We start from the raw sequence: 25,175 nt of genomic DNA, 5'->3' as shown, positions 1-25,175 counted from the left end.
AGATTTTCCCAAAAATGGCCTGAACGATCTCGATAAAAATTTAGTATGTTATAGTCCTTTATATTCTGAACAAAATGGTAAAAATCCCATCTCTGTAAAAATTACGGTTCAAAAGTTATTGTAAATTATGTTATTTCCCCATAAAAACCCCATAAAATAACGGAAAATCATATTTTCCCAATATTGGCTCGAACGATTTTGATAAAAATTTAGTATAATATAGTCCTTTAAATTCTGAAGATAATCTTACAAATCTCATTTCCGTATATTTACTCTCACCGCTTACACATGATAAAGGTTGTTGACAAACTTATGGGAGAAAGTATGTGTCAGAATGCTGATACCGTTTATTGATTATGTGATAATTTTACAGTAGCAGTTCCTAAAATTGACAGAGCTTGACCATTTGCACCACTAAATGTTTTGGATGTGGGAGTGAGCCTGATTTTCTTATTCAGTTTAATGTCGGAAGGCAAAATCGTTACGTCTGCTCCTGTATCAATTTTGAAAAGAACATCATCACTGTCATTCATATTTAACACTACAGACCATGGATCACGCAAGTTTTTTCCTACAATGCCAATGAATGTTTGAGGGTCTATGTACTGCGAGCAAACATTTTCAATGGGTGTTTCAAGGTCAGTATCATCATATTCAATTTGACTGACTTTGTTTGATTTGCAAACATTTGGAAAATGACCAACTTTTTTACAAAACCCACATTTGTATTGTTTAGCTGGACAGTTGAATTTTTTGTGTAAAACTGTCGAACCACACCAAAAACATCTCTTTTCGACATGGGACAGGCTTTTATTGTCATTAATCCGCTTAAAATTTTGATCATTGTTTGATTTATTGGGAATAATGTTTGTCTTAATTAAATGTTGAGTATTTTTATTTATTAATGCTATGTCAGTCAAGTTAAGAGTTTGTTTCTGTCTTGATAGTTCTTCAGATCTACGGATAGTGTTTATAGCTGTGTTTAGTTTTAATTCGGGTTCAAGTTGAAGACGATCACTTAGTGTTTCGTCCCGCATACCAATAATCAAAACCATCAGAATCATCTCCTCTTCAATTTGACCCCAATCACAGTTTTTTGCATGATTGTGAAGGTCTGTGATAAAGTTCTCAATCGGCATGGAACCTTGTGTAAGTTTTAGAAACCTAGCCCGTTCAAAAATTAAGTTCTTTTTAGGAAGGAAATGATCGTCAAACTTCTGTATAACAGCTTTGAAATTAGATTTGTCATTGTCATTTAAACTGAATGAATTAAGTATGTCCTCTCCCTTTTCCCCCATACAGTAGATAAGCATGTCAATCTGATGCTTTCCAGAATGTAGAGCTAAATTACTAAGGGAATAATACCTCTCAAAACGAGTCTTCCATGTCTTCCAGTCCTGAGGGTTGAAGGAAAAGGCTTCAGGAGGCTTAATGTTTAGGGATACGGGTTCTTCATTCGACTGCGCCATGTTCTATTTCTTATTTAAATAAGAAATTAAAAGATCAAAGAAACTAAACTGTTTTAATCAAGACACTAATACAAGAATAATATTATTATAGAAAAGTAAATAAAATCATATGGTTAAATATTAGTTAAATAAGCATAAGGGTTAAACAAAATTTAATCACAGAATGTTTAATGAAGATTTTTCCGTTAATTCATACTACAACACTATAAAAGCTTTGTCGAGGCAACAAAAGCAACACTCTACTGAGAATAACTTACCAACGAGTACTAATGATGCACATAGAACATTAAATAGCAATTTTTGTACATCCAAAAATGTCGATCAGTGGAGGGAAGTACCATAGACTAAGCAACACAAGTAGACTTCTCATCCCATTGTAAATTTTGAAGCTTGTTTTTTGTATCTAGTTCATGTACGTCCACACTGATCGCTAGTGTAGACAACATTTTGTTTCTATTATTTTAGGGTTATTTTCATGATTTCTGCTATACTATTTGGTTATATAACTAGGAGACCAGTTATTGTTTATGATTATATCGTTTTATTAGGTTAAACGAGGTTTTAAATGACTGCAATAACAAGAAACAAATTGTAAACAAAACATAACCTCTATAGTTGGACGTACAGAACTAACAATAAAATTGGCTTCAGCTGTTCCATTAGGATGACTAATCTACTAAGGGAGTATGTTTTATCTATGGAAGTACCAAGGAAAAACAAAGTAAATGCAAATGCAAAACAAACCAACAATACTGCCACACAGGATAAACCTTTTACAACATCAAATATGTTTGATTTGCTAAGCAGTAAAGAATGAAGTTCTATGCCGGTTTCCAAACAAACGGGAGAGGATAAAATGAGTTCTACATCATCTTCATGTGTGAGACATGCTAAGGATGCAAAAGACAAAAAAACTGACAAAAGCACCAAAGTAAGTAAAACTAAGCAACAGAAGAATTCTTCATTAAAACATGTTGTACAGAACATTGCGAATGCCGAAGAAGTAAGGGTTTCTATATATGCTGACAGTCATGGGAAGAACCTACATCAAATTCTTATAAATAGTTTACCATCAAACAACAACGTACATGTTACCACATCCCCAGGGGCGCCGCTTGGATATGTGTTAAAAAATACTGAAAAGCATGTTAAAACTTTGAAGAATAAAGATGTGCTTATCATTATCGCAGGCTCAAATAGTGTAGAACAAATGCTGAATGAAAATGTCGACCCAGCTGAAAGGATGCCAAGTGTTTTTCAAGAATATACGACTTTAAATGACCACACCAACATTGCAATAGTTCCTCTTTTCCCCAGGTTTGACCTTCCGCCTCAACATATAATAAACAAGTCAGTTCGAAGAGTAAATTTCAATCTGAGTACCAAAGAAGTTAACTTAGTAAATTGCAAAAGGTTTAAAAGGTTCCACTTTACCCAGCACGGTCAACACCTCAATAAACAAGGCAAACAAGTTCTCTGTGAAGAAATTCATAAAACAATTAAAAAAATTCAGGAGACCCATCCTTGTCATGCTAAACAGTCCCCAAAAGAAATTAAGGTTATTGAGGCAAATATGAAACAAGTTTTTGATGATTTTAGCCACTGTGAAGAAATAGGTTTTTCCCACTGTATATCAGGAGATCTAGATTGTAACCGAAGCATGACTGCAGGAGTGGCAGTGAAATTTAAGGAAAGATTTGGAAAGCCATCCTACAAAGACTATTGTAGTAAACGTCTGACATTTCAAAAGCCAAACAAAGGACCCTCGGTGTACAGTCTAGTTACTAAGCCTTTTTATAATTGTAAACCTACAAAGGAAGAATACAATGCTGCATTTGAAGAACTTGCAGAGGATTTTAGCAAGAGATCACTAAAAAGACTGATATGTTCCCCCATGGGCTGTGTGAGAGACAAAATATCCCTAGATCTCTTTGCTTTAAATATAGTTAAATTTCAGACGAAAACTAAAGCTTTTGTCACAATAGTTGCCTACTATCAACAATCACGAAGAACTCTTTTTAATGGACTTTCTTACAGTAGTTTTCTACAGGATTTGAGAGCTGCAATAGCTAAAGAATATGAAAAGCAAACAAGTATGACTTTGACAACTTCATCCAGCATGCAAAATATAAATACCTCAGCCTCACCTCCACCAGCCAAAGCCATGCTAAGCACAGCCACCTCAACCCCCATGTCATCCTCAACTACATTAACCACTACCACTACTCCACCAGCTGCAAGTTTGTTGGTAGAGATGCTTAATAGTGACACAACACTACAAGAGCTGCATAGAGAGAGCCAGTCCAATGGTGTGACCATCACAGACACAGCGCAAAAAGAGATGTTTCAGCCTCAACCAACAACCGCATCCACCAAGTGTGTGAGTGTGAGTGCCGTGTCGTCAAGTGAGTGTGAAAGTCACAGTGAAAGTAGTTTTTTAAAATTAAGCCACAATGTAACAATAGCAGATTAAGTCCAGATTTAAATACTAGGTATAAACATAAAATAAAATTACCAGGTCTCCTTCATTTGAACATACAGGGGGTAAAAAATAAGTTTGAAGAGTTAGAAATATTCTTAAATACATGCAATTTTGAAATTAAAATTATCTGTTTAAATGAACACAATGTGAGCTCAGAAAATTCAAATTTTCTGAACAAATTGAATGGTTTTAAACTAGCTGATGGGTATTTTCGCAGTAAATCTAGAGGAGGCTCATGTATTCTTGGTGATAGGAATTTGGATTGTTGTAAGCGCAATGATTTGGCCTGTTTGAATGAAGAATTAATTTTTGAGGGTTCTTTTATTGAAATTAAGTCAATTAAGTGTATTTTCATCTCACTGTATACAGTTCCTGGTTACTCTATGTCAAAATTGTTTTTGGATAAGTTTAGATTTTTACTTCAAACACTAGAAAAAGAAATTAGATTTAAGAAAGTCGTAATTGCCTCTGACTTTAATATCAATCTTTTAAAAAAAGACAAGAGCTCTGAATACTTTCAAACAGTTGTAAATGAATTTGGCTTTGTAATCAATAACAGAGATCCAACCAGAATAACTAATACCACTGTTTCTTGCATTGATAATATTCTGACTAGTGTAAATTTTGGGAAAGGCCAATTGTGTAACATCAATACCTCTTTTTCTGATCATAATGCTCTGCTGTTGTCTCTACCCAACAAACTGAATAGACAGGTCTGCACCAAAAGAATAAAAATTAGAATGTACCCTGAAGAGAACAACATTTTATTTGTAAATAGACTTAAGCTTATGTTGTCAGATATGCCTCCCCTTATTTCACTGGATGATTGCTACAATTTTTTCTTGGAAAATTTTATCTTTTGTATGAATGAGTTTTTCCCTATTAAAAATATTAAGGTTAAAAATAAGAAATCAAAAAAATGGATTACACAGGGTATTAAGATATCAGCAGCAAAGAAGAGGCAATTACACTGGCAAGCAAAGTATAACCTAAGTATAGAATTTCAGCAATATGTAAAAAATTATAAAAAAGTGTTTAAGTCAGTTGTAAAAGCAGCAAAAATAGCATCTAATGATAATTACATTTTTGAGTCCAAAAACAAATCAAGAGCTACATGGGCTGTTGTTAAAAGAGAAATGGGTACTCATTGTAATAAAATTAGTGAACCTATTACCTTAAAAATAAACAATAAGATAATTTCAAATCCTCAAAAAATCACTCAAAGTTTTAACAATCATTTTATTAACACTGTTGACTTATTAAAAGTTCCTAAAGCTGATTTATCTTTTGTCAAAGACAGCCCTTCATGTAAGACAAAATATTTAAGTGAATTTTCACCTGTGTCAGTGGAAGAGGTAGCTAAAATTATCTTAGGTCTAAATAACACAAAATCTTGTGGATGGGATGACATTCCAGTTCATTTATTAAAATTGTCTGTTAAAGAGATAAGCCCTATTTTTAACCGACTTCCCCACTACCAACAAAAGGAGGAGGTTCTCAAGTTGTTTGTGGCGATGTTTTTTTTTTCTATGTATGTTCACCAATTTCTCTGTGATTCTTTTACCGATCAGTGTGGTTCCAAAACCAAAATAACCAGGAGAGTTTCTATTTGGTACCTTATATATTATGTTTAAGTATAATATTTGTTTCGGTGAAAAATTCTGAAAACCTTAAATATTTAATATTTATTTTGTTTACATTTGTGCAGATTGTTTACCTTTGTGCAGAGAAGGCAATAAATAATAATAACATTCCTACAGCTGTTAGTTGAAACCATAAATGAAGCTACAGACAATTCTTCATGAAACAGTTGCTTCATATTGATCAATAAACTATTTCTTGCCATGGAGCCTAAATGAATTACATTGAGAAAAATGCATTTTGTTTTGGTTACTATAAAAAATGTATTTTAACGTTTGACCTGATTTGTGTATACAGTAATTCTGTTTTTAGTATTGAATATTCTGACTTACAAAAACATATATGTTTCAGTGAATAGCTGTATGATATTGACAAATAAAGGTGTATTGTGAAAACCAAAGCATTCGTAAAACAGGTCTAAATATAAATCAAATGCAATTATTCCTTACACGACCTATTAAGAAGTGTGACAGTGCATAATCGGCAATTGTCTTAAAAGTGTTAAATATTTTAATTACTAAACATGCATTTGCAGATGTGGAATGTTTATTGATATTCTCCACGGAGTTACTATATCATATCAATACTATTATGCCTGCTTCGGAAAGTCCTAGAGGAAGATGATTTGCAATTTCGACTAGGCTGTATATCTTGATAAAACAAAACCACCTACATGGCTTGCACCACTTTAAGCTGAACCAATCTTTCATATAATATTTTCCAAAGGTACTATACGAAAGGTACTATGGTGTTAACGACCAATTTTTCCACTTTTGAGAGATTTTTTAGTGCTGGTAGCTGAGGAATAACTTTCATATTGTTCCAAAAGGCTTGAGACGTTACTGTATTTCTTTTTATAATGTAGCAGTACATCGATTGCAGGAAACGATGATGTCTGACATTTCAATGTATCTAGAAAAGACAATTAGTTTTTCATTAGGCCTAATGTAATTGACAACTCTTTCTTTCTTAAGGAATATCTAAAGATGTTTATTTTCATACCCATTGATTTATGTAACCTGAACAGGTGACTCAAGCAGTTTTAAAATAATGATTGTTCTGTGGAACTTTTGATTGTTTCAAACAGTTTTGCTTATCAAAAATCCTCAAGTAATTAATATATACAAAATTATACAGTCACTAAAAATCATGAAATAATTAATTTTTGTAAAAAAATACAACCGACTTCAAACGCTCTAAAAAGAATGAAATAATTTCAATAAAGTAAACTTTTGTATTAGGCAAGCTCACGTATTTCAAGTCGGCGTGGCTCAAACTGCAAATATGATTGAAATTAAATATTGTGTGTGTATTTTGAAAATCAATAAATTGTAGCTGGATAACATAAATATATAAAAAACATACTGAACTGTTTTGTTTATATATTAAAGGAAATATTTTCTTGTATTTTATGTTTAGTTCAGAATAAATGCATTATGAAAATAACACACACAAATGTTCTATATGAATATGAAAATAATTTAGTTTGATGTTATGATAGGGAAAAGAAGCTAGTTTAGTATTAAAACGTTACTTTTCCAAGTTAGAAACATTTAAATGTGTTATAATCTTTTTAAAGATACTCGTTAATACCACTATAATACCGATCTCTGATTACGGTAATAAAATAACACTTAACGCATAACTATGAAAAAGACATGCAGATTAACACCTTTAGTTATAGATAGTCACCTGCAATATGGACACCATCTTTCAATTTTGTATCAAAAATCATCATAGAGCCGCGCCGACTTAAAAATACGTGAGCTTGCCTAGTACAACAGTTTACTTTATTGAAATTATTTCATTCTTTTTAGAGCGTTTGAAGTCGGTTGTATTTTTTTAACAAAAATTAATTATAACTTATATTTTTAATATAGCTATTAGAACTTGTACCTTTCCGATTAAGCTGAAGCTGTCAGAGATAAAACCAATTTTTAAAAAAGGAATAAAAAATGACATTCAAAATTTCCGACCTATATCTTTACTTAGTAATATATCAAAGATTTTTGAAAAAGCTCTTCATAATAGAATTGTTTATTTTCTTGAAAGTAATAATCTGCTTGGGGCTGAACAGTTTGGGTTTAGGAAAAATAGAAGTACTGAATTAGCTTTGATAAACTTTGTGAGCGATGCAGCAGGGGCCTTGGATGGGTCACAGTGTACTGCGGGAATTTTCTGTGACCTGTCCAGGGCTTTTGACTGTGTGGATCATGGGATGCTGATTAAAAAAATGGCCAGTATTGGTATTGAGGAGTCGGCTCTTAAGCTATTAACATCATATCTTTTGGGGAGAAAGCAGAGAACAGTTATCAGTGATAGTTCAACCCGTTTTTACTCAGACTGGGCTACAGTAAAATTTGGCGTCCCTCAAGGATCCATTTTGGGACCCACACTCTTTCTTATATATATAAACGACCTACCAGCACATATTTCCAAAAGGTTCGTACTATTTGCTGATGATACAAGTGTAATAGTTCAGGAAAAAAACCTGTCTGCATTAGAAAACACTTTGAAATTAACAATGAAAGATCTGAAGAAATGGTTTGAATCAAATAGACTTTTACTAAATGAATCTAAATCTAACATTATGCAATTCCACATCAGAATTAACAATAACCACAAACTCAATGGAACGGATTTTAATATCACAGATAAATATAAATTTCTTGGAATTAATATAGATCAAAGTTTCAATTGGAAATCACACATTCAATATTTGGTTAGTAAGTTGACTTCTTTTAGGTTTGCAATTAAATGTATTCAAAATTCAGTGTCACTAGCAACAATAAAAATTATTTATTATGCTTATATACACTCTCTGCTTCGTTATGGAATTGTTCTGTGGGGAAACTCAGGGGATATTAGTAAAGTTTTTAAAGTCCAAAAAAGTATTATTAGAGTGATGATAGGGGCAGAATATGGATCAAGCTGTCGTCGTTCTTTTAAGGAATTAAAAATAATGCCATTGACTTCTTTATACATCTATGAAACAGTAAATTTTGTTCATTTAAATAATACACTTTTTGATGAATTTAGACCCACTCATAGTTTCCTCAATCCATATCAAGTGGTCCAGAAATAAATTAATTGGTTGCTTCAAGATTTTAAATTTTTTTCATATTTTTATCCTTAAAAGTACATATCATTAGAAGTACAAAAATACAATTATTTTATTTTTATTTAATTTTTCTACTGTATGGCGGCCATTTTTTTGTTAGTCGAATGCCCGTTTTCAGCGATTTCAGGGCTCTACGTTAAATTAAATATCTCTGGTTTTACTAATCCTAGAACATTAAAATAAAAACCAATCTCTTCAGAAAGATCTAAACTTTAATATGGTAATATAGTTATGCACTTAAAACTAAATATATAGGTCTAAATACCTGTTTAAAGTTTAACGCAACGATGTTACGAAAACTGATTTTTAACAATTTATTTTTTCACAAAGGCAATTGACTATGTGTTTGTTATTTTTTTATCTGATAGTTATAGGTGTGTACTCCAAATTCTCAAAGTTTCAAGTTGTGGAATTGCATAGGGTTTTAAATATAAATTTTCAAAATCTTAAAATTTTCCAAATTTTAAAAGTTTGACGCTTAATATCTCTGTTGGGCATGAAAATAAAAATTTCAAATTTGGCTCAGATATAGTACTAAGTAAGAGTATTATCCTGTAATAATTTTATTTTGTGGACTCAACTGGTTTTAAAGTTATGAAACATTGAAAAACTCAAATAAGTATTATACGTGTAATAGCGTAGGAAGCATAATATTATACACTATCAATGTATTTGTTTGGTAATGTTATATTTTAATAATAGATTTTAAGCATTTTGATGTTTTAAAACACTCTACTTTGTTGTCTGCCACAGGTGTGCCTACCTACAAATCTGTGAAAGGATTGTGTTCAGGGAATTGGTAGACGTCCTTTGAATCAAAATCGAAGTTCTAATTAAATGTTTGCTACTTCTTCACTGTCTACGTAAAAGTATTGAATACCTTTAAGGTTTTTTAACAAAAGTTAAACATATCCTTAGCATTCAAAATATGGTTGTCAATGGTACATTGTAGACTATTAGTGACTTCGCTCTTTGTAGTGCCTCCTACACCATTGCAGGCATTTTTTCCGTGCGCAGTAGTGTATCAAAAAATGCCTCCCAGCTGGCATTTTAGTACCTGTGACTGAATATTTCAGTAAAAAAATTGTTTTATGATACTGTATAGCCACAACCACCTATAAATCCAGGCCGTGGTCTGGTAGAATTTGCAACGTCACAAGTAGTGTTGTTTAGCGCCAGACGTCCCATAAGATAACATGGCTGACTTGTGTATTATTAATTTAAATTTATGAACATAAATGAATTAAAAGAAAATAAATCACATAGAGTTTAAAACCAAAACAATATTAATTTAAAAACCATTTCTATAAATTTAAAGTGGAGTCAATATTTTCCGATGGTGTAGGAGGCACTACAAAGAGCGAAAACACTAATAGAGTCTACAATATACCATTGACAACCAAATTTTGAATGCTAAGGTTATGTTTAACTTTTGTTAAAAACACCTTTAAGGTATTCAATTCCTTTATGTAGACAATGAAGAAGTTGCAAAAAATGAATTAGAACTTCAATATTGATTCAATATTGAAGGACGTCTACCAATTCTCTGAACACAATCCTTTCACAGATTTTGTGGCAGACAACAAAGTACAAACAAAGTAAAACAAAGTAAGTAAAACAAAGTTTTAAAACATCAAAATGCTTAAAATATATTATTAAAATATAACATTACTAAACAAATACATTGATAGTGTATAATATTATGCTTCCTACGCTATTACACGTATAATGCTTATTTGAGTACTTTTCAATGTTTCATAACTTTAAAACCAGTTGAGTCCACAAAATAAAATTATTACAGGATAATACTCTTACTTAGTACTATATCTGAGCCAAATTTGAAATTTTTATTTTCATGCCCAACAGAGATATTAAGCGTCAAACTTTTGAAATTTGGAAAATTTTAAGATTTTGAAAATTTATATTTAAAACCCAATGCATGTCCACAACTTGAAACTTTGAGAATTTGGAGTACACACCTATAACTATCAGATAAAAAAATAACAAACACATAGTCAATTGCCTTTGTGAAAAAATAAATTGTTAAAAATCAGTTTTCGTAACATCGTTGCGTTAAACTTTAAACAGGTATTTAGACCTATATATTTAGTTTTAAGTGCATAACTATATTACCATATTAAAGTTTAGATCTTTCTGAAGAGATTGGTTTTTATTTTAATGTTCTAGGATTAGTAGAACCAGAGATATTTAATTTAACGTAGAGCTCTGAAATCGCTGAAAACGGGCATTCGACTAACAAAAAAATGGCCGCTATACAGTAGAAAAATTAAATAAAAATACAATAATTGTATTTTTGTACTTCCAATGATATGTACTTTCAAGGATAAAAATATAAAAAAAATTAAAAATCTTGAAGCAACTACCTTTGGACCACTTGAAATGGATTGACCCAGTTATAATACCCGAAACCCAAATCTGCTAAATTATCCAATTCATAAACACTCTCATTTTGAAAAAAAACCCATCTATATGGGGATTTGTTTATATAATAAGATCCCCTCAAAAATAAAATCCTATACACCACAAAAATTTAAAATTTGGACTAAATCATTATTGGTGGAGAAATCATATTACTTCCTGGCAGATTTCCTAAATGACCGTGACATTAACCCTCCCAGTGTTACTTGACGAAAATTCGATAAGCAGCACACTTTGTGTAGTGTTACTTGTCGATTTTTCGACACGCAGACATCGTTTACGGCGAAGGCTCTATGACTGACTGAATCGGATTGAACTGGATCGAGTTAGGTATCGTTCTTTCCGTAATATTCTAAGCTTTCTCCAGAGGTCTGTCTCTAAGCGCTATTCATTTTAGTTCCGAAAATATTGTAGCAGACAGCTGACGTGCGTGTATTTGTAAACAGCTAGGTTCCCCCGGACCGATGACTGATGTGTTTTATTACGTTTATCATTGTTTTAGTGTTAAAAATCAAAAGTAGTGATATACGTGGTGCATTATAAGAAGATTTAAGTGGTTTTGAAGTGCTGGTTGATGATCCTGAAGAAGTAGGTAGTGATATTGATGTAAATTATCAGCCAGATTCCTAGCTATGGTTAGGCTATGCATTCTTAGCTAAACGCTATGTACTGAAATCAGTTTTTTGCCCATAACTTATTTATTTGCAAATATACTTCCTTATATTATTATATATTTGTAATCCTCATAAAATTTAGAACAAAGTGGCTATTTTCAAATATTTATAGGCCTATAATTTATACAATTTCGTTGAGCGCGAACTTATTTTTTTTTTTGAAAATTTTCAAAATTATATTTTTTTTACCTAAAAATTTTTTTTTTTTTAATGTTCCTTATGTTTTATATATAATATTGAAGCCCATGATTTTCCAAACAAAATGGTATATAGAACATTAGAATTAACATTGTTTTAAGCTTCTCAGATCCGTTTTAATAAAACCTTGCAAATGCGCCAAAAATAGGTGGACATTAAGGCCTAAACTATGGACACTTGGAGGGTTAATTGACCATTAGTTTATGTAAAATATGACACAGAATGTTTTTAATTGTTTTTTTCTCTGATATTGCTTCAAGATCTTCATTTGAATTTGTCTTTTTTCTAACTTGTTTCAATTGGTAACTTTCTCTCAATTGTGCTGTTCTTGTTGTATTTTGTTGTAACTTATTACTTTTAGTTTTTATAACTTATTGATTGACCATGCATCTGTTCACCATTGCCTTTGTAATGAAGAATGTTTTATGCAATAAAATACTTATGACTTATGACTTATGACTTATGACACACAAGGATTACTACAATATTACAATGAAGGAGGTGATCATCCTCTTCTGCAGCTAGTGCCAATGCTACAACAGCAATTTCTTTGTCACTACTGTTGGAACTCTTAATCGCACTAACGGAAACCCCGGCACAAATAAATAATTTAGTTGCGAACAGTGACTGCGTTTGTCGTCCACTGGCATTGGGCGCTCAAAAACGACTGAACTAAGCGGACCAAACTGACGCAGTGTGTGGGAAAACTGCCAGAACTGAGATGACTGACCTTAGCAGAGCTGAGCGGACTGAACTGAGCGGACCCAGTGTGCGACGTGCCTTAGAAAGGTATTTGTTATTTCCACAGTATGATGAAAATAGTTGTTCATAAAACGCAGCAAATTGTCTTTTTGGTAGGCCTACTTAATCGTATTTCCTACAGTGTACCAAAGAGAGCCACTTTAGCTCCTAGTAATGAAAACTACTATTTTTGCTTCAGTTCAACACAACAGTGAGTTAAAACTTGTCACCAATTGGGCTGTTTTTTTTTTTTAAACAGTGGTATGGTAAAAATGAAAACTCTTAAAGCTATACATAAAAAAAGTAACAAAAAAGTAGAATCTAGATAGTTACAGTAGCCTAACACTACCAGTAGTCATATACCCCAAAAGTAAGAGATTTGTCATGTGTATCACTGTGCAGCACATTTTTCTTAAAATTAACAAAAACAGCTGGGTTAAACCAATCTACACAATTTTATAATTTTTTCCGAGGCTAAGAGGATGAATGACCTTGTTAAGATATCCATATATATAATCAATGTTCCATTGTCCAACAGAATTCTAGTAACACATGCATTGTATCATTGAGGTCTATTAAATGTTTCACATTTTTGGAGATATTTGATGTAGGCCTACATAGTGATTTACAACTATGGAGTGTACAAACCCTTTAAAGTACAAGTCGTCCTCATAGCCAGCCATGATGGTTCTATAGATGGTCTCGTCGGAAGCTGAGGAAAGACAACGTAGGATGAGCATGATAGGAGTGTAGTACAGTGTCTTGCGATGGCTGATCATCAGCCTAGCCGAGCCGTCGGTCACAAAATGAAGAACATTGTTCTGAAATAGGGATCAAGAAAGTTTTAGTATCAAAACACCAAGTTACAGATTCAAAGAAAATATAAATACTACTGAGACATTATTTAATACTATTTGGAAAAAATAGTAAATAAACATTTGGGTCGTTAGTCAACGTCAAATCAACACACGGTCATTTTACTAGTTAAATCAGATTCTAATTAAATTTGGTATGGCACCATAGAGAATAATAAAATCTCAAATATCTTGATATCACTATTTGTTTTAAAATTTCACTTAGTTACTGTTTTCAAACACAGTAAAAATTCACCCATTTGTCAAATTGCTTCAGAGCCTTTTAAAATCAAGCTAGAAAAATTAGAAGCGCGTCATTTTGCATAAAATTAAGATTACCAATATATTTTATCAAACTTTGTAATACAAAATAAATGTTTTTTTTTTAAATGTATTTGAATATGCCCCTAAGGTTGATTGATGTGTAATTTTCAAATTCGTTAAGGTATAAAGTTAGAATGTGGTGAATTTTCTTATTCTTTATGGGTCGTACATATATGCCAAATTACATGGAAATCTTTGATGGTCAGATAAACTTTTATTAAACTGTTTTGAGTTGATCATGGAATTCCCCTTTGATACATAATTGTTTCATGTTCTACCAAAGTTTAATCTAGCACAGTTCAAAGATATACTACAAACTATTTATCTACTCACAACGGACGTGTGATCCTCTCGCACACATCGCATCAGTATTCCAATGTCAGAGAACAAAGCTCCCCTAGCCTTCCACGAGGAGCGTTTAACAGCGATTGGATAGTTGCGTCTGGTTATGAGAAGCATTCGGATCAGTCTCTCGTGTCCTTTGATCACGAAATAGCCTCCCCACTCATCCACGTGTTCTTTTCTATTGATTAGTTCAGAGGGCTTCATGTCCGCAAGGTAACAGCTTTTCGACTGTAAAAAAAATGATAAATTTACTTGATGAGGTAATTGATAATATTGATGATTTATTTGACCGATTAGGTTATAAATTGAGTTAACTGCATATATAACATTGGCACGGTTAGTTTTGACTTAAACATCAACATCATTGCCTAAATGTCACTTGTGTGCTAACTTCATTACTAAATTTTGCCACAAATACAAGTAGAGTAAAGTTTTATTGACACTCCTACAGAAGTCAAATGGTCAGCAGACACATACTTACAGTAAATACAACCTAAGAAATAGTTTTTTCTCTAAATAAACAATCTTTTTTTGTGCTCTCCCAGATTCTTCAGAACCCTTACAGAGCAAAATTGAGTTAACATCCATCAGTATTATTAATTCTTTTGGTGAAAAGCCCCCTTACCTCACTTTATCACACAGTTTTTACTTTGGCGCACTCCAGTATTCCAACCAAACAACACAAAACATCTTGCTTTTATTTTGTACGTAATCTGTATACGCTTGAAAATAAGTTGGCAGCACTTAAAGATATTATGACTAACATCAGCTGGTGCAGCGTTCCTCTTTTTGTTCAATGTTTGGATTTAACCTCGCCTAAAAACTTGTACATTGATTGAAAGACTAATTATTTGATTTATTAATAACTGTAGGAAAAATATAATGTGTAACAGGAGTGCAAACTGTCTTTGCCCACTAGTCACACAAATAACTATTTCATCCTTATCAACTATATATAAAATATACTCATAAAAGGTTAACATGGGAAACTACATAGCCGCTGGGGCGGAGCACAGAAGGTTTTTTGAGATAAGAATATATCTATATGTTATTCGGAAATATGAGCTAACATCAAACCAATTTTCAGCCCAATTCGACCAGTAGTTAATGCGTGATTGAACTTTAAACAAACTAACAAATACACAAACTTTCACATTTATAATATTATATGAAGTATGATGTTAGTTTGTTGCAGCCAGTATTATTCAAACAACATAAGTTTGGGATGAAAACCCACGTAACGTAGGATTGGGAAAAAAGAAACGGATAATCAACTAATTTACCCAAGAAAAGAGTCCCAGGCAGTGACTGCTCACCAAAAAGTTCACAAGACAATTATTTTAATAGTTCACTGCTACAAGGCTACTTCTTCAGAAGGAAGTGGTAGATTTATTTTTTGCTAGGTAACATTCTACTTCCTTCTCCTGAAGCCTGTAGGGATAAAATATCAAATCGTGTTGTGGAGATTATTTGTGTGTGTCAAGTGCATATTCTTGGGTTACTTAGTTTTTAGCCATTCCTCCTTGCCTGTTGAATTCAAACATTAAGGTTAAATGAAAAAGTATTTGATTTGGAAAAAAATTGGGTTTATCAACTGTTTTCTTATTGCTTTGTCTTGTTACCACAGTATTATTTATCACGCTATATATAATTTATATTTATTGTTATATTTCCTAGGTTAGTCTCACTTGTCTCTGTTAAGTACATGTTTCTTAGACTCAAACTTTTTTACTATTTATTCATTTACCGTATGTTTTGTATTATTTATGTCTTGTTACTCCTAGGTATAAGTAGTTTTTTTTCTGTCTTAGATTTTGCATGTATCCCTATTGTATTGTTCATCAGTTTCGCAATGTTACTTAGTTTTAGTATTTAGTCATGATAAGTGTCTCACTATTATTGTAATTCTTATTGTAAATTGGTGAAATCCGTTGGCAATAAATAAATGAATAAATAAATAAATAAACAACTAAACTAGCCAAGGCAAGAGTTCCAGGCAGTTGATGAGTCCTACTACTCCCTCCTGAAGAAGAGGCATTTTAGGGGTGAAATATCAAATCATTTGAGTTGTAAATTTTTTGTGGCGTACTGTTAACTGCTTGGAGGTTAGTTGTATAGGCCTATCCATTCCCTCTTCCCCAAGCGTTATTTATTCAAACTACATTAGGTTATATTAACAAGTAAAATAGTTTTTTACCTTGACCATAATAGGCACTTGACCCACTGCATAGTCCTGGGTGGGCTGTGGCCTCCCGTCTATAAACCAATCCACCAGCACATGTAGTGATCCTGTGTAGCTACTGCCTCGCTGCCTACATTCCGTCGGGTAGATCAAATGAGACCTCACCCCGGCCGTTCCAGCTGGGACTGCAGGAGGGAGAATGTACGCTGTCTAAACACAAACTACCTTTCAAATTCTTTGTTCAAAGTATGTGGTGGTACAGTAGAACTCCAACTATCCAAATAAATTGGGCCATAAATTACTTCGGATTATAAGAAATTCGGATGGTTGATTTTTACAAAAAATCTGAGGTAGCCTATTATTTAACATAAAAGATGACGAGTTTAACCGAGGTATTACTGTGATCGCAGAACACGTCTGTGAATATTTGCGATCAAAAAATGCGAGCTTTTGTAGATTATGATTTCCTGTTACTGCCCACGAAGTTATGATGTCTACATAACCGCGGAAGATGTACAAGATTTGACCGCAATCATGGAAGACAATGATATGTTTCTGTGACAGCAGATGGTGTGCAAGATTTTGCCGCAATTTAGAAAAAGATTAGGTACCGTACATTGCTTTTGTGACAGCAGGAAATGATGATGATGTCTACAAGACCAAGGAAAAAGATTTTGCCGCGAATGTAGGCATTGAGAGAGGCGGCTGTGCAGAGCTCATTTAAGCGGCAAAATCCAGTCTCACCATTCTTGATACGCATTTAGCTTCTAATTATTATGTTTTTAATTAATTAACTTAAATAAAAATAGGCCTAGTAAAATTAAATCTTGAAAACACAAGTAGAAAATCCTAAGTCTTTAAACTTCTGGTTTAAGTTAATAATAAGGTGACTTAATATTATTCAGTCAGACCTACTCTCTGTAGCCTAAATAAACCATTATAACTTCTAGTTTACCTTGATTAAGATTTTTACTTGCTTCTCCCCAATTTTAAACTGTGCTGGAGTCAAGTTGTCAATGGCCTGTTGAAGCCCCTGGGCCAGCATGTAGTTGAATGATGATACATGGGGCTCACCAAGGGATTGTAGGAACTGTAAAGTAAGTGTGACTTGATTAAAAATTAGGAATTCCTACGCACCAATTATAGTGACAGATAAGTTTACATTGATAAGAAACGTAACAGCAAGACTTAAGTAATATTTGAACCTTCTAAACTATTGCTCACAGCTATTTCGCCTCATTAGGTTCATTGTCCTAAGCAATATGCACTTCTTGAGTGAGTTTTCTCAAGCCATAAACAGAAACAAATGCATGGCTGTAAACTATTAAGGGTAGGCCTACAGGGTTCTGCGCAGTACATTTACAGTAGAACCTCGCTAATTCTTATTTCAACAATATAGGGTACTTCGAATTATGGAAAGTTTGAAATTTAGAGAGTTTGATTTAGGTCTAAAGAGGTCAGAATATAAATAAAATTCTAAAGGAGGTCCCAGTTTTAAGTGTAGAGTGTTTGAGAGAACAGAGACTAATGGACTCATTGTAGGAACATCAATAAGAGCGTCAGTTCATGTTTCAACAGGCATATATTTTTTAAAAAAGGTTCAAATACGTCTTCAAATGTCGTCTTTAAATGTTTAATTTATTTTCGTGTAAATATGACGCTCTTCGTATGAAGAAAGAAAACTGTCCTTGTGCAGCCTGATGATGGTGTCACACAGACACCGAAACTAGTTGTTCTAACAACAAATATGGATTGCTTAATAGCAGGTATTTGAACCTTTTTTAATATTATTTGGCAATCCGGAGGCTAACAACTACAATGAATATATTTTTTCCTCAATTTGAATTACAGAGACTTACAGTAACACAGTTCGAATCGTAGAGGTTGACTTCGAATTTCGGAGTAAACAGTTTAAATTACGGTGAACAAAATTTGAATTTTAGAGACTCCAGTACACGTGCATATTCAAATTGTAGAGGCTGCATAAAGCGTAAAAATCACTTTGAATTATCGGTATCATTATTTTTTGAATTTTAAAGGTTTTCTGAGGGGAACAAACATTTTTAATTATAGAGGTTTTGGAATTAACGAGGTTCGAATTAGCGAGGTTCTACTGTATTTATTAATTTATTTCCCATCGGTTTACACCAGTTTACACACTGGATAGCCTACAATATTAACAAGATGGCTAACTTACGTATTCAATATTGTATAAAAGTGGTATCAAAAGAACATTAGGCCTACAAAAAATAACAAGTAGGCCTACCGGTAATTAATAATTAGTACTATATCAATACAAACAATGACAAGACAAGATGGTCAAGTATTGGCAGACAGCAGTGAACAAAACAACGATACATTACAATATCGGATTAAATATCGATATAAATTGATTTTGATTTGATTCTAGGTCTATATTAAAATATTGCATCGTATTTTATTTTACTAACTCAAGTTAGTGATAATATAAGTTATAGGGCTAAATAAAAACAATAACAAAACTTTAAAGATGTTGCTTTAATTGATCATACATTTCTTGTCTAAAAATGGCTCAAAGACGCCAAACATCTGACAATCTTGCTAATCACGTATTTGAAAAGTATTTAACTCTACTAAGTAACTTAGTGAAGTAACTTTAAGGTATTAAGTCCACATCCCTCTCTCCATTTATTAAAGACAATTAGCCTAGCTACCATATCTATATCTATAAAAGAGGAACTATGTATGTATGTATGTGTGTGTGTATGTGTGTATATACGTTATGGACTCCGAAACCGCTAGACAGATTGTAATAAAACTTTCAGGCATTGTTAAGCATCTTTCAAGGATGGTTCGAGTGAAGTTTGGTGCAGATCCGTCAAAAGGGCTCTGCCCTAGAGGGTTTTAAGTGGGCCAATGTCAGACTTTTTGATCCACAATGTTTACAAATGAATATAATTTAAAAGCAGATGTTTACTTTCACCAACTGTTTTGTAGGTTTGAATAATCACAACATTCTGTATTAGCATTAGTCATGATTTGAAATAGTGCCACAGTGTTTCTACAGAGTGCAGCACAGAAAACTATTTTACTTTTTAATAAGTCCAAATGTATTAAACCCCAATCGCAGCACACCTGTGCACTCAACAACGTTTAAATTCTCCAATGTTAAATATTAAAACATAAAAATCTTTATCAAAGTATTATGAACAATAAAAGAGATGACTTTTTTTTAATTTATGACAACAGTTAATTTGCAACCAAATGGTGAGTGAGCGTAGCGAACGAACATCAACCTGGAGGCGAGTAAGCGTAGCGAACGAGCTAACCTGAAAACAAGTGAGCGCAGCGAACGATTTCCAACCTGAACGTGACCAGGACGTGATTGAGCCATGCGAATACTTATGAAGTTATGCGGGGCAAAGCCCGCGGGTACAGCTAGTTAATATTCCCTGAATGTAGTTTTTTTTTGTATGTTTCCAAGTTTTGTAATTTGTTTATCTGCCTAATTTAGGCCTATTGCTGTTTTAGTTATTGCTTGTTTTGTCAACGTTCATAAAATTCAGTTTATTTTGTTTTGGTATAGGCCCTACGGTATTGTTAAGTTGGAAGCCTAGTTTAATTGATTAAACTTCAATAAAAATGTAACAGATCATACACATCAATTATGTATTTAAAAAATCGAATGCAAACCCTAAAATGCACGTTAACTCTTACATATTTAATCCAAAAATTTATTGCAGGTTCTTTGAGTAACTGTTGTAGACCTGCCCCATATAATCCACTTGCTAGGGGGGTTCCTGTGTGCATTTTATGTATAGAAAAACACCCTAAGGGATCATGTAGGTACTATGTGGGTTATCATTTTTCACGTGGGTGCCAGCTTGGCAGAGTGGGCATAACCTCAGAATCCGCCATTTTAAAAATGGCGGCGGCATTTATTACATGAAACTCATTAGGAGCTTATATCTCGAAAACGGTAATATATAGCGAGTTACTTTTATAACAATAAATGTTGCTTAGACAATAAGGAAAAACTTTTGTATTTACAAAAATGTCCTAAATATAACTATTTAGGAGTAGTTGAGCAATTTATGTTAATTCAACCTATACCTAAATTTTTACTTTGTTTGACAAAAAAATTCTAATATCTTTAAAAAACTGTTCCTTTTTAATTTTGCACATAGCACTTATTTCTATTTATATTTAAGGTCAAAATACCCCCACCGAAGCAAACCTGCAGACTAAGCAAACATTTACCTGGCTGCATTTCTACTAAAATATTAAAATTGTCATATTCATAGTATTTAACCTATACATTTTATCTCTGTTGCCAAAAAAATCAAATAATTATAAAAAAAGCTGTTATTTTGTAATTTGGCACATAGCAAAAATTATTTCTTCGCATTTAGGGTAAAAAAACCTGCAAAAAGCATTCGAGAAGCTTCTGGCAGATATATAAGCTATTAAAATAATATAACATATTTTTAAATTATTTTTTTGTTATTAAATGACGCATACAAATATAAAAATAAATATAAACCTTTCTATATACTGAATTTTTATTATTACAAATAATAATAAATCTACGGATGTAATAGAAATTATTATTATAATTCATAACATTTATTATTAAAACGGCGATGGAGCGGGAACGGGACCGGCGGCAAAGTTGGTGCATCGGCCAAGCATTGACGTCGCGTTAACACAACCAGTACCTTGACATTGTCCTTGGTGGTAGGCTGCTTTGGACTGATTGTATTGATATTGAACTAGTTTTGTGGATCATAAAATTTGAGCGCAGTTATTGGATCTAAATTATAAGCCTTTTGGGTTAAGAGGAATTATATCTGTTCCCTTTTATAGTCATCAGAAAAATTAAACTGTTCACAATATACTTGTGAGCATTGCGGCAAAGAGTAACCACCATCACTGTGTCCAAAACTCAAAGGATCGAGTTGAAAAACGTGTTCTTCCATGCAATGGATTTGGAGTAGGCTACAATAAAAAGCACGTAAGATATGCTGTATAGTAGCTCTACCAGACAGAAAATCTTTACGACCTAAGGATATTCTTTGTACAGTGACAGTGTAAGTATATCCAGTGTCTTAGATCAATCATAGTTTCACACTGAGTATCCTTTTTTTTAATGTGAACTAGATACTTCACTGTGTTTTTCAAACTTTATTCTATCTCTTCCTCCTCATCTTTTCCAAAGTCCATTAGCAAAGTACTGTACTTGGATTACATTTTAGGGTAGCACGCTTTGTTCCAAATTTGCTGGCAAAGTCACAGCCCGTTAAAATATGGAGTGCTGAGAGAACTGAGCAAAGGTTACTTCCAAGCCTGTTTGCTATAATGTGAACTAGTACATATCATGAAGTTCTGGCTGTACCAAGTCGCATCCACAAATCCTGCAAACCTTCCGAAGTGAATCCATTCATAAAGTGTAAAGCCAACACTACGACATCTGTATCCGAAGACAGAACTACGACTTAATTTGATAACTCGAGCAAAAATGATCCAATTTTGATGAAATTGATCACAAACGTGTAAACCTTCGTTTTCAGACGAATTCGGACTATTATACCAGCACGATCGGACTATGGGAACGGGGGTTTATGGGGAGTTTAATGGGGTAAAAATGGATTTTTACGATTTTCGACCCTAAAAACACGACATTTTATAATGAACGAAACCATTTTGTAGAGCTCAAAAAATAAATAACTTTGTATATTGAAGCGTTGTATGCCCAAAAGTTACGGAAATAATAAAAAAAAAAATTTTAAGTTTAAAATTCCCATGTTATTCTTATGGAGAATAAATAAACTGTTTTAGTTTGCTTGTTTATGGATATATTATAGTCAAATTTCAAAAATTTTGTTTCATTCATACTAAGCTATCAACATTTCAATAAAAATATATAAAAAACACCTAAATACCTTCCCTGAAGCAGCAAACGTAAGTACTCATTACAAATCAATGTCATTTAAATAGGAAATCAATCGATCAATTTTAATATTTTAGTAGAAATGCAGCCAGGTAAATGTTTGCTGATTCTGCAGGTTTGCTGCGACAGGGGTATTTAGACGTTAGATGTAAAGAGCAATTAGTGCTATGTGCCAAATTTAAAAAACAGTTTTTTATTTTTTTAAAGATATTAGAATTTTTTGTCAAACAGAGTAAAAATGTATAGATCAAATTAACATAAATTGCTCAACTACTCCTAAATAGTTATATTTAGGGCATTTTTGTAAATACAAAAGTTTTTCCTTATTGTGTAAGCTACATTTATTGTTATAAAAGTAACTCGCTATATATTACCGTTTTCGAGATATAAGCTCCTAATGAGTTTCATGTAATAAATGCCGCCGCCATTTTTAAAATGGCGGATTCTGAGGTTATGCCCACTCTGCCAAGCTGGCACCCACGTGAAAAATGATAACCCATATAGTACCTACATGATCCCTTAGGGTGTTTTTCTATACATAAAATGCACACAGGAACCCCCCTAGCAAGTGGATTAATAAAGGAAATCAATTTTATATTATTCTTGGTGTGTAATGACATATGTTATTGACTGTTAACCCTGTACTCTCTTTAAGTATTTCATCTGCTCTGTTTTGTTCATAGAAATCTAGACCTTTTCAGTATTAATGCCGATTTTCAACCCTTACAATACTAGGCATAAAGATTGTTTACGAGTTCAACAATACAAGTTAACTTAGTTCTCAAAAATTGGTTTTGTTCTATTAAATTGTACAATTCATTGCCAATAGTGTTGAAATCATTGCCACATTCTAAGTTTAAAAACAAAATAAAAAATGTACTCATTGATGAATGTCTTTATAAAGTTGATGATTTTTTCAATATACGCTGGGAACGTTACTGTTAGTTTTTAGTGTTGGAACATAGATTTTTGTTGTAATATTTTTCTAGGCCTAGTCATTTTTACATTTTTTACAGATGCTTGTTACTACCGTGTATGCTTTTACCATTTATTTTGTTACCGGTACATAGATTTTTAAAGTAATGTCTTTCTAGTCAAATTTATACATTTTGTACAGATGCTTATTACTACCATGTATGCTTTTACCGTATTTATTTTGTCTACATACCTAGATTTTTTTAAGTAGGCCTACCTTAATATTTGTCTACTCATTTTTACATTTTGTACAGATGCTTGGGGTACACTTCCATATCTGTTGGCACAAACAACCGGATGAGTAATATTAATTATTCGATTGTTTCATTCGATCTATCGTTTGGTTAGTTCTGGGTTAGGTACGGTAGCCTTACCTAACCAACCAAACGATGTATCGAATAGTCGATATATTGATCGATATTTTAATCTTCGGTTGTTTGTGCCAAAAGATATGGAAGTGTACCCGATGCTTGTCACTACCTTGTATGCTTTTACCACATTTACTTTGTTGCATTATGATATTTGTATCATTGAACGTACTTTATCTAGATATAATTTATGTGCTGTATTATAATATTGACGCTTGTCCATACACTGTTTTGTGTTTATGACAATTACCCTTCACTTAACTTAGTAGGAGAACTTAAGCACCAGCGTGGCAGGACACTGTGATATGATTTACAAGTCAAAAATACAGAAATTCCCTTAAGTCTTTATAAGTCATATCGGCCCCTACTTTGGGTTAATTGCTCGTCGCCCTCACTTCAAAGATTCACTAACTAGTTTTATTGTGAGAAAAGCGATATCTTACTAAAATAAACAAATGAGGGCTAGGCTTACCTCATTTTGATTTGGTGAGGGTTTTCCATACGTAGTGGAGGTTAAATTTTTCAAAGAAGGTTTTTCAATCATGGTTAAAATATCACATTACAAGTTGTATAAATATTAAGATACATTATAAGTTAAATTTGTATTAATTAAGTTAATTGATTTAACACTTCAGAAAAAAGTCACATGTAGCATTGACTTTATAGGGAAACATAACCTACAACAAGAAGAACAACACAACAATGAACAAACAGTCACAATTATAGCTCAGTGGTCACAATCCGTTCAGGGTCTGACTTAGGGGAGGTACGAATGAGGCATTAGTTCAAAATTCCTCCGTGAACAGCGCTGTAGTAGAGAGCACTTTGGCAATGAAGGTTTACTAATACTAATCGCAAAAATAGTTCTGTTCATAAAATAAAATTATAAATGCCTCAAATTCAACTTTATAATTTTTTAAATATAAAATTAAACTATCATAACATAACCGAACTAACCAAACTTGCTGATGATGAAATGATATAACAAATGTTTAGTAACGAAAAAATAATTCTGTTTATTAAATAAAACTAGAAATTGCTAAATTAAAATTTTATATTGACTTATAATAAAATTTAACTGTCATAACCGAACCAAACCAACCAAACTTGCTGATAATGAAAAAATCTTGGACAAAAAGTTAGTGCTTCCATCGGGATTCGAACCCGGGACCTTCAGCATATCAGCCCGGCACGCTGACCACTTGACCACCGAGGCCGATAAACACTGACCGTATTGTTATGGCATAGATAAAACATAGTATGTTTTATCTATGGTTATGGTAATGGCGTTCCTTCAGCTAATAAGAAGTCCACAGCTGTCATCGTAGCCTCTTCTATACCTCCCCTGAGTAAATACCATCCGTTCGTTCCTTAATCGGTTAGGGTTCACTTACTCTACGAATCATTGACACAATGAGCCTCCAAATATGTAA

At 32.8% G+C, this 25,175-nt stretch overlaps 1 protein-coding gene across 1 annotated transcript in view; it reads right to left on the bottom strand.

The window, feature by feature from the left end:
• The window catches only part of LOC128988397 (DNA-directed RNA polymerase I subunit RPA2), a 47,806-nt gene extending 23,400 nt beyond the window's left edge, over positions 1–24,406 (bottom strand). The window contains exons 1-5 of the mRNA XM_054409649.1: positions 24,215–24,406; positions 17,426–17,560; positions 16,486–16,680; positions 14,277–14,516; positions 13,414–13,586 (exon numbers count right to left, since the gene is read on the bottom strand). Of these exons, the coding sequence (XP_054265624.1) occupies positions 13,414–13,586; positions 14,277–14,516; positions 16,486–16,680; positions 17,426–17,560; positions 24,215–24,286 (815 nt within the window). The 5' untranslated portion in view covers positions 24,287–24,406. The remainder of the gene's footprint in view (positions 1–13,413; positions 13,587–14,276; positions 14,517–16,485; positions 16,681–17,425; positions 17,561–24,214) is intronic.
• Between the last annotated feature and the right edge of the window lie 769 nt (positions 24,407–25,175).

Source organism: Macrosteles quadrilineatus, unplaced genomic scaffold, assembly GCF_028750875.1.
Source record: "Macrosteles quadrilineatus isolate MER2022 unplaced genomic scaffold, UCM_ALF_1.0 Scaffold_3__2_contigs__length_128488019, whole genome shotgun sequence".
Classification (NCBI taxonomy): domain Eukaryota; kingdom Metazoa; phylum Arthropoda; class Insecta; order Hemiptera; family Cicadellidae; genus Macrosteles; species Macrosteles quadrilineatus.
This window is presented reverse-complemented; position numbering and strand designations above follow the sequence as displayed.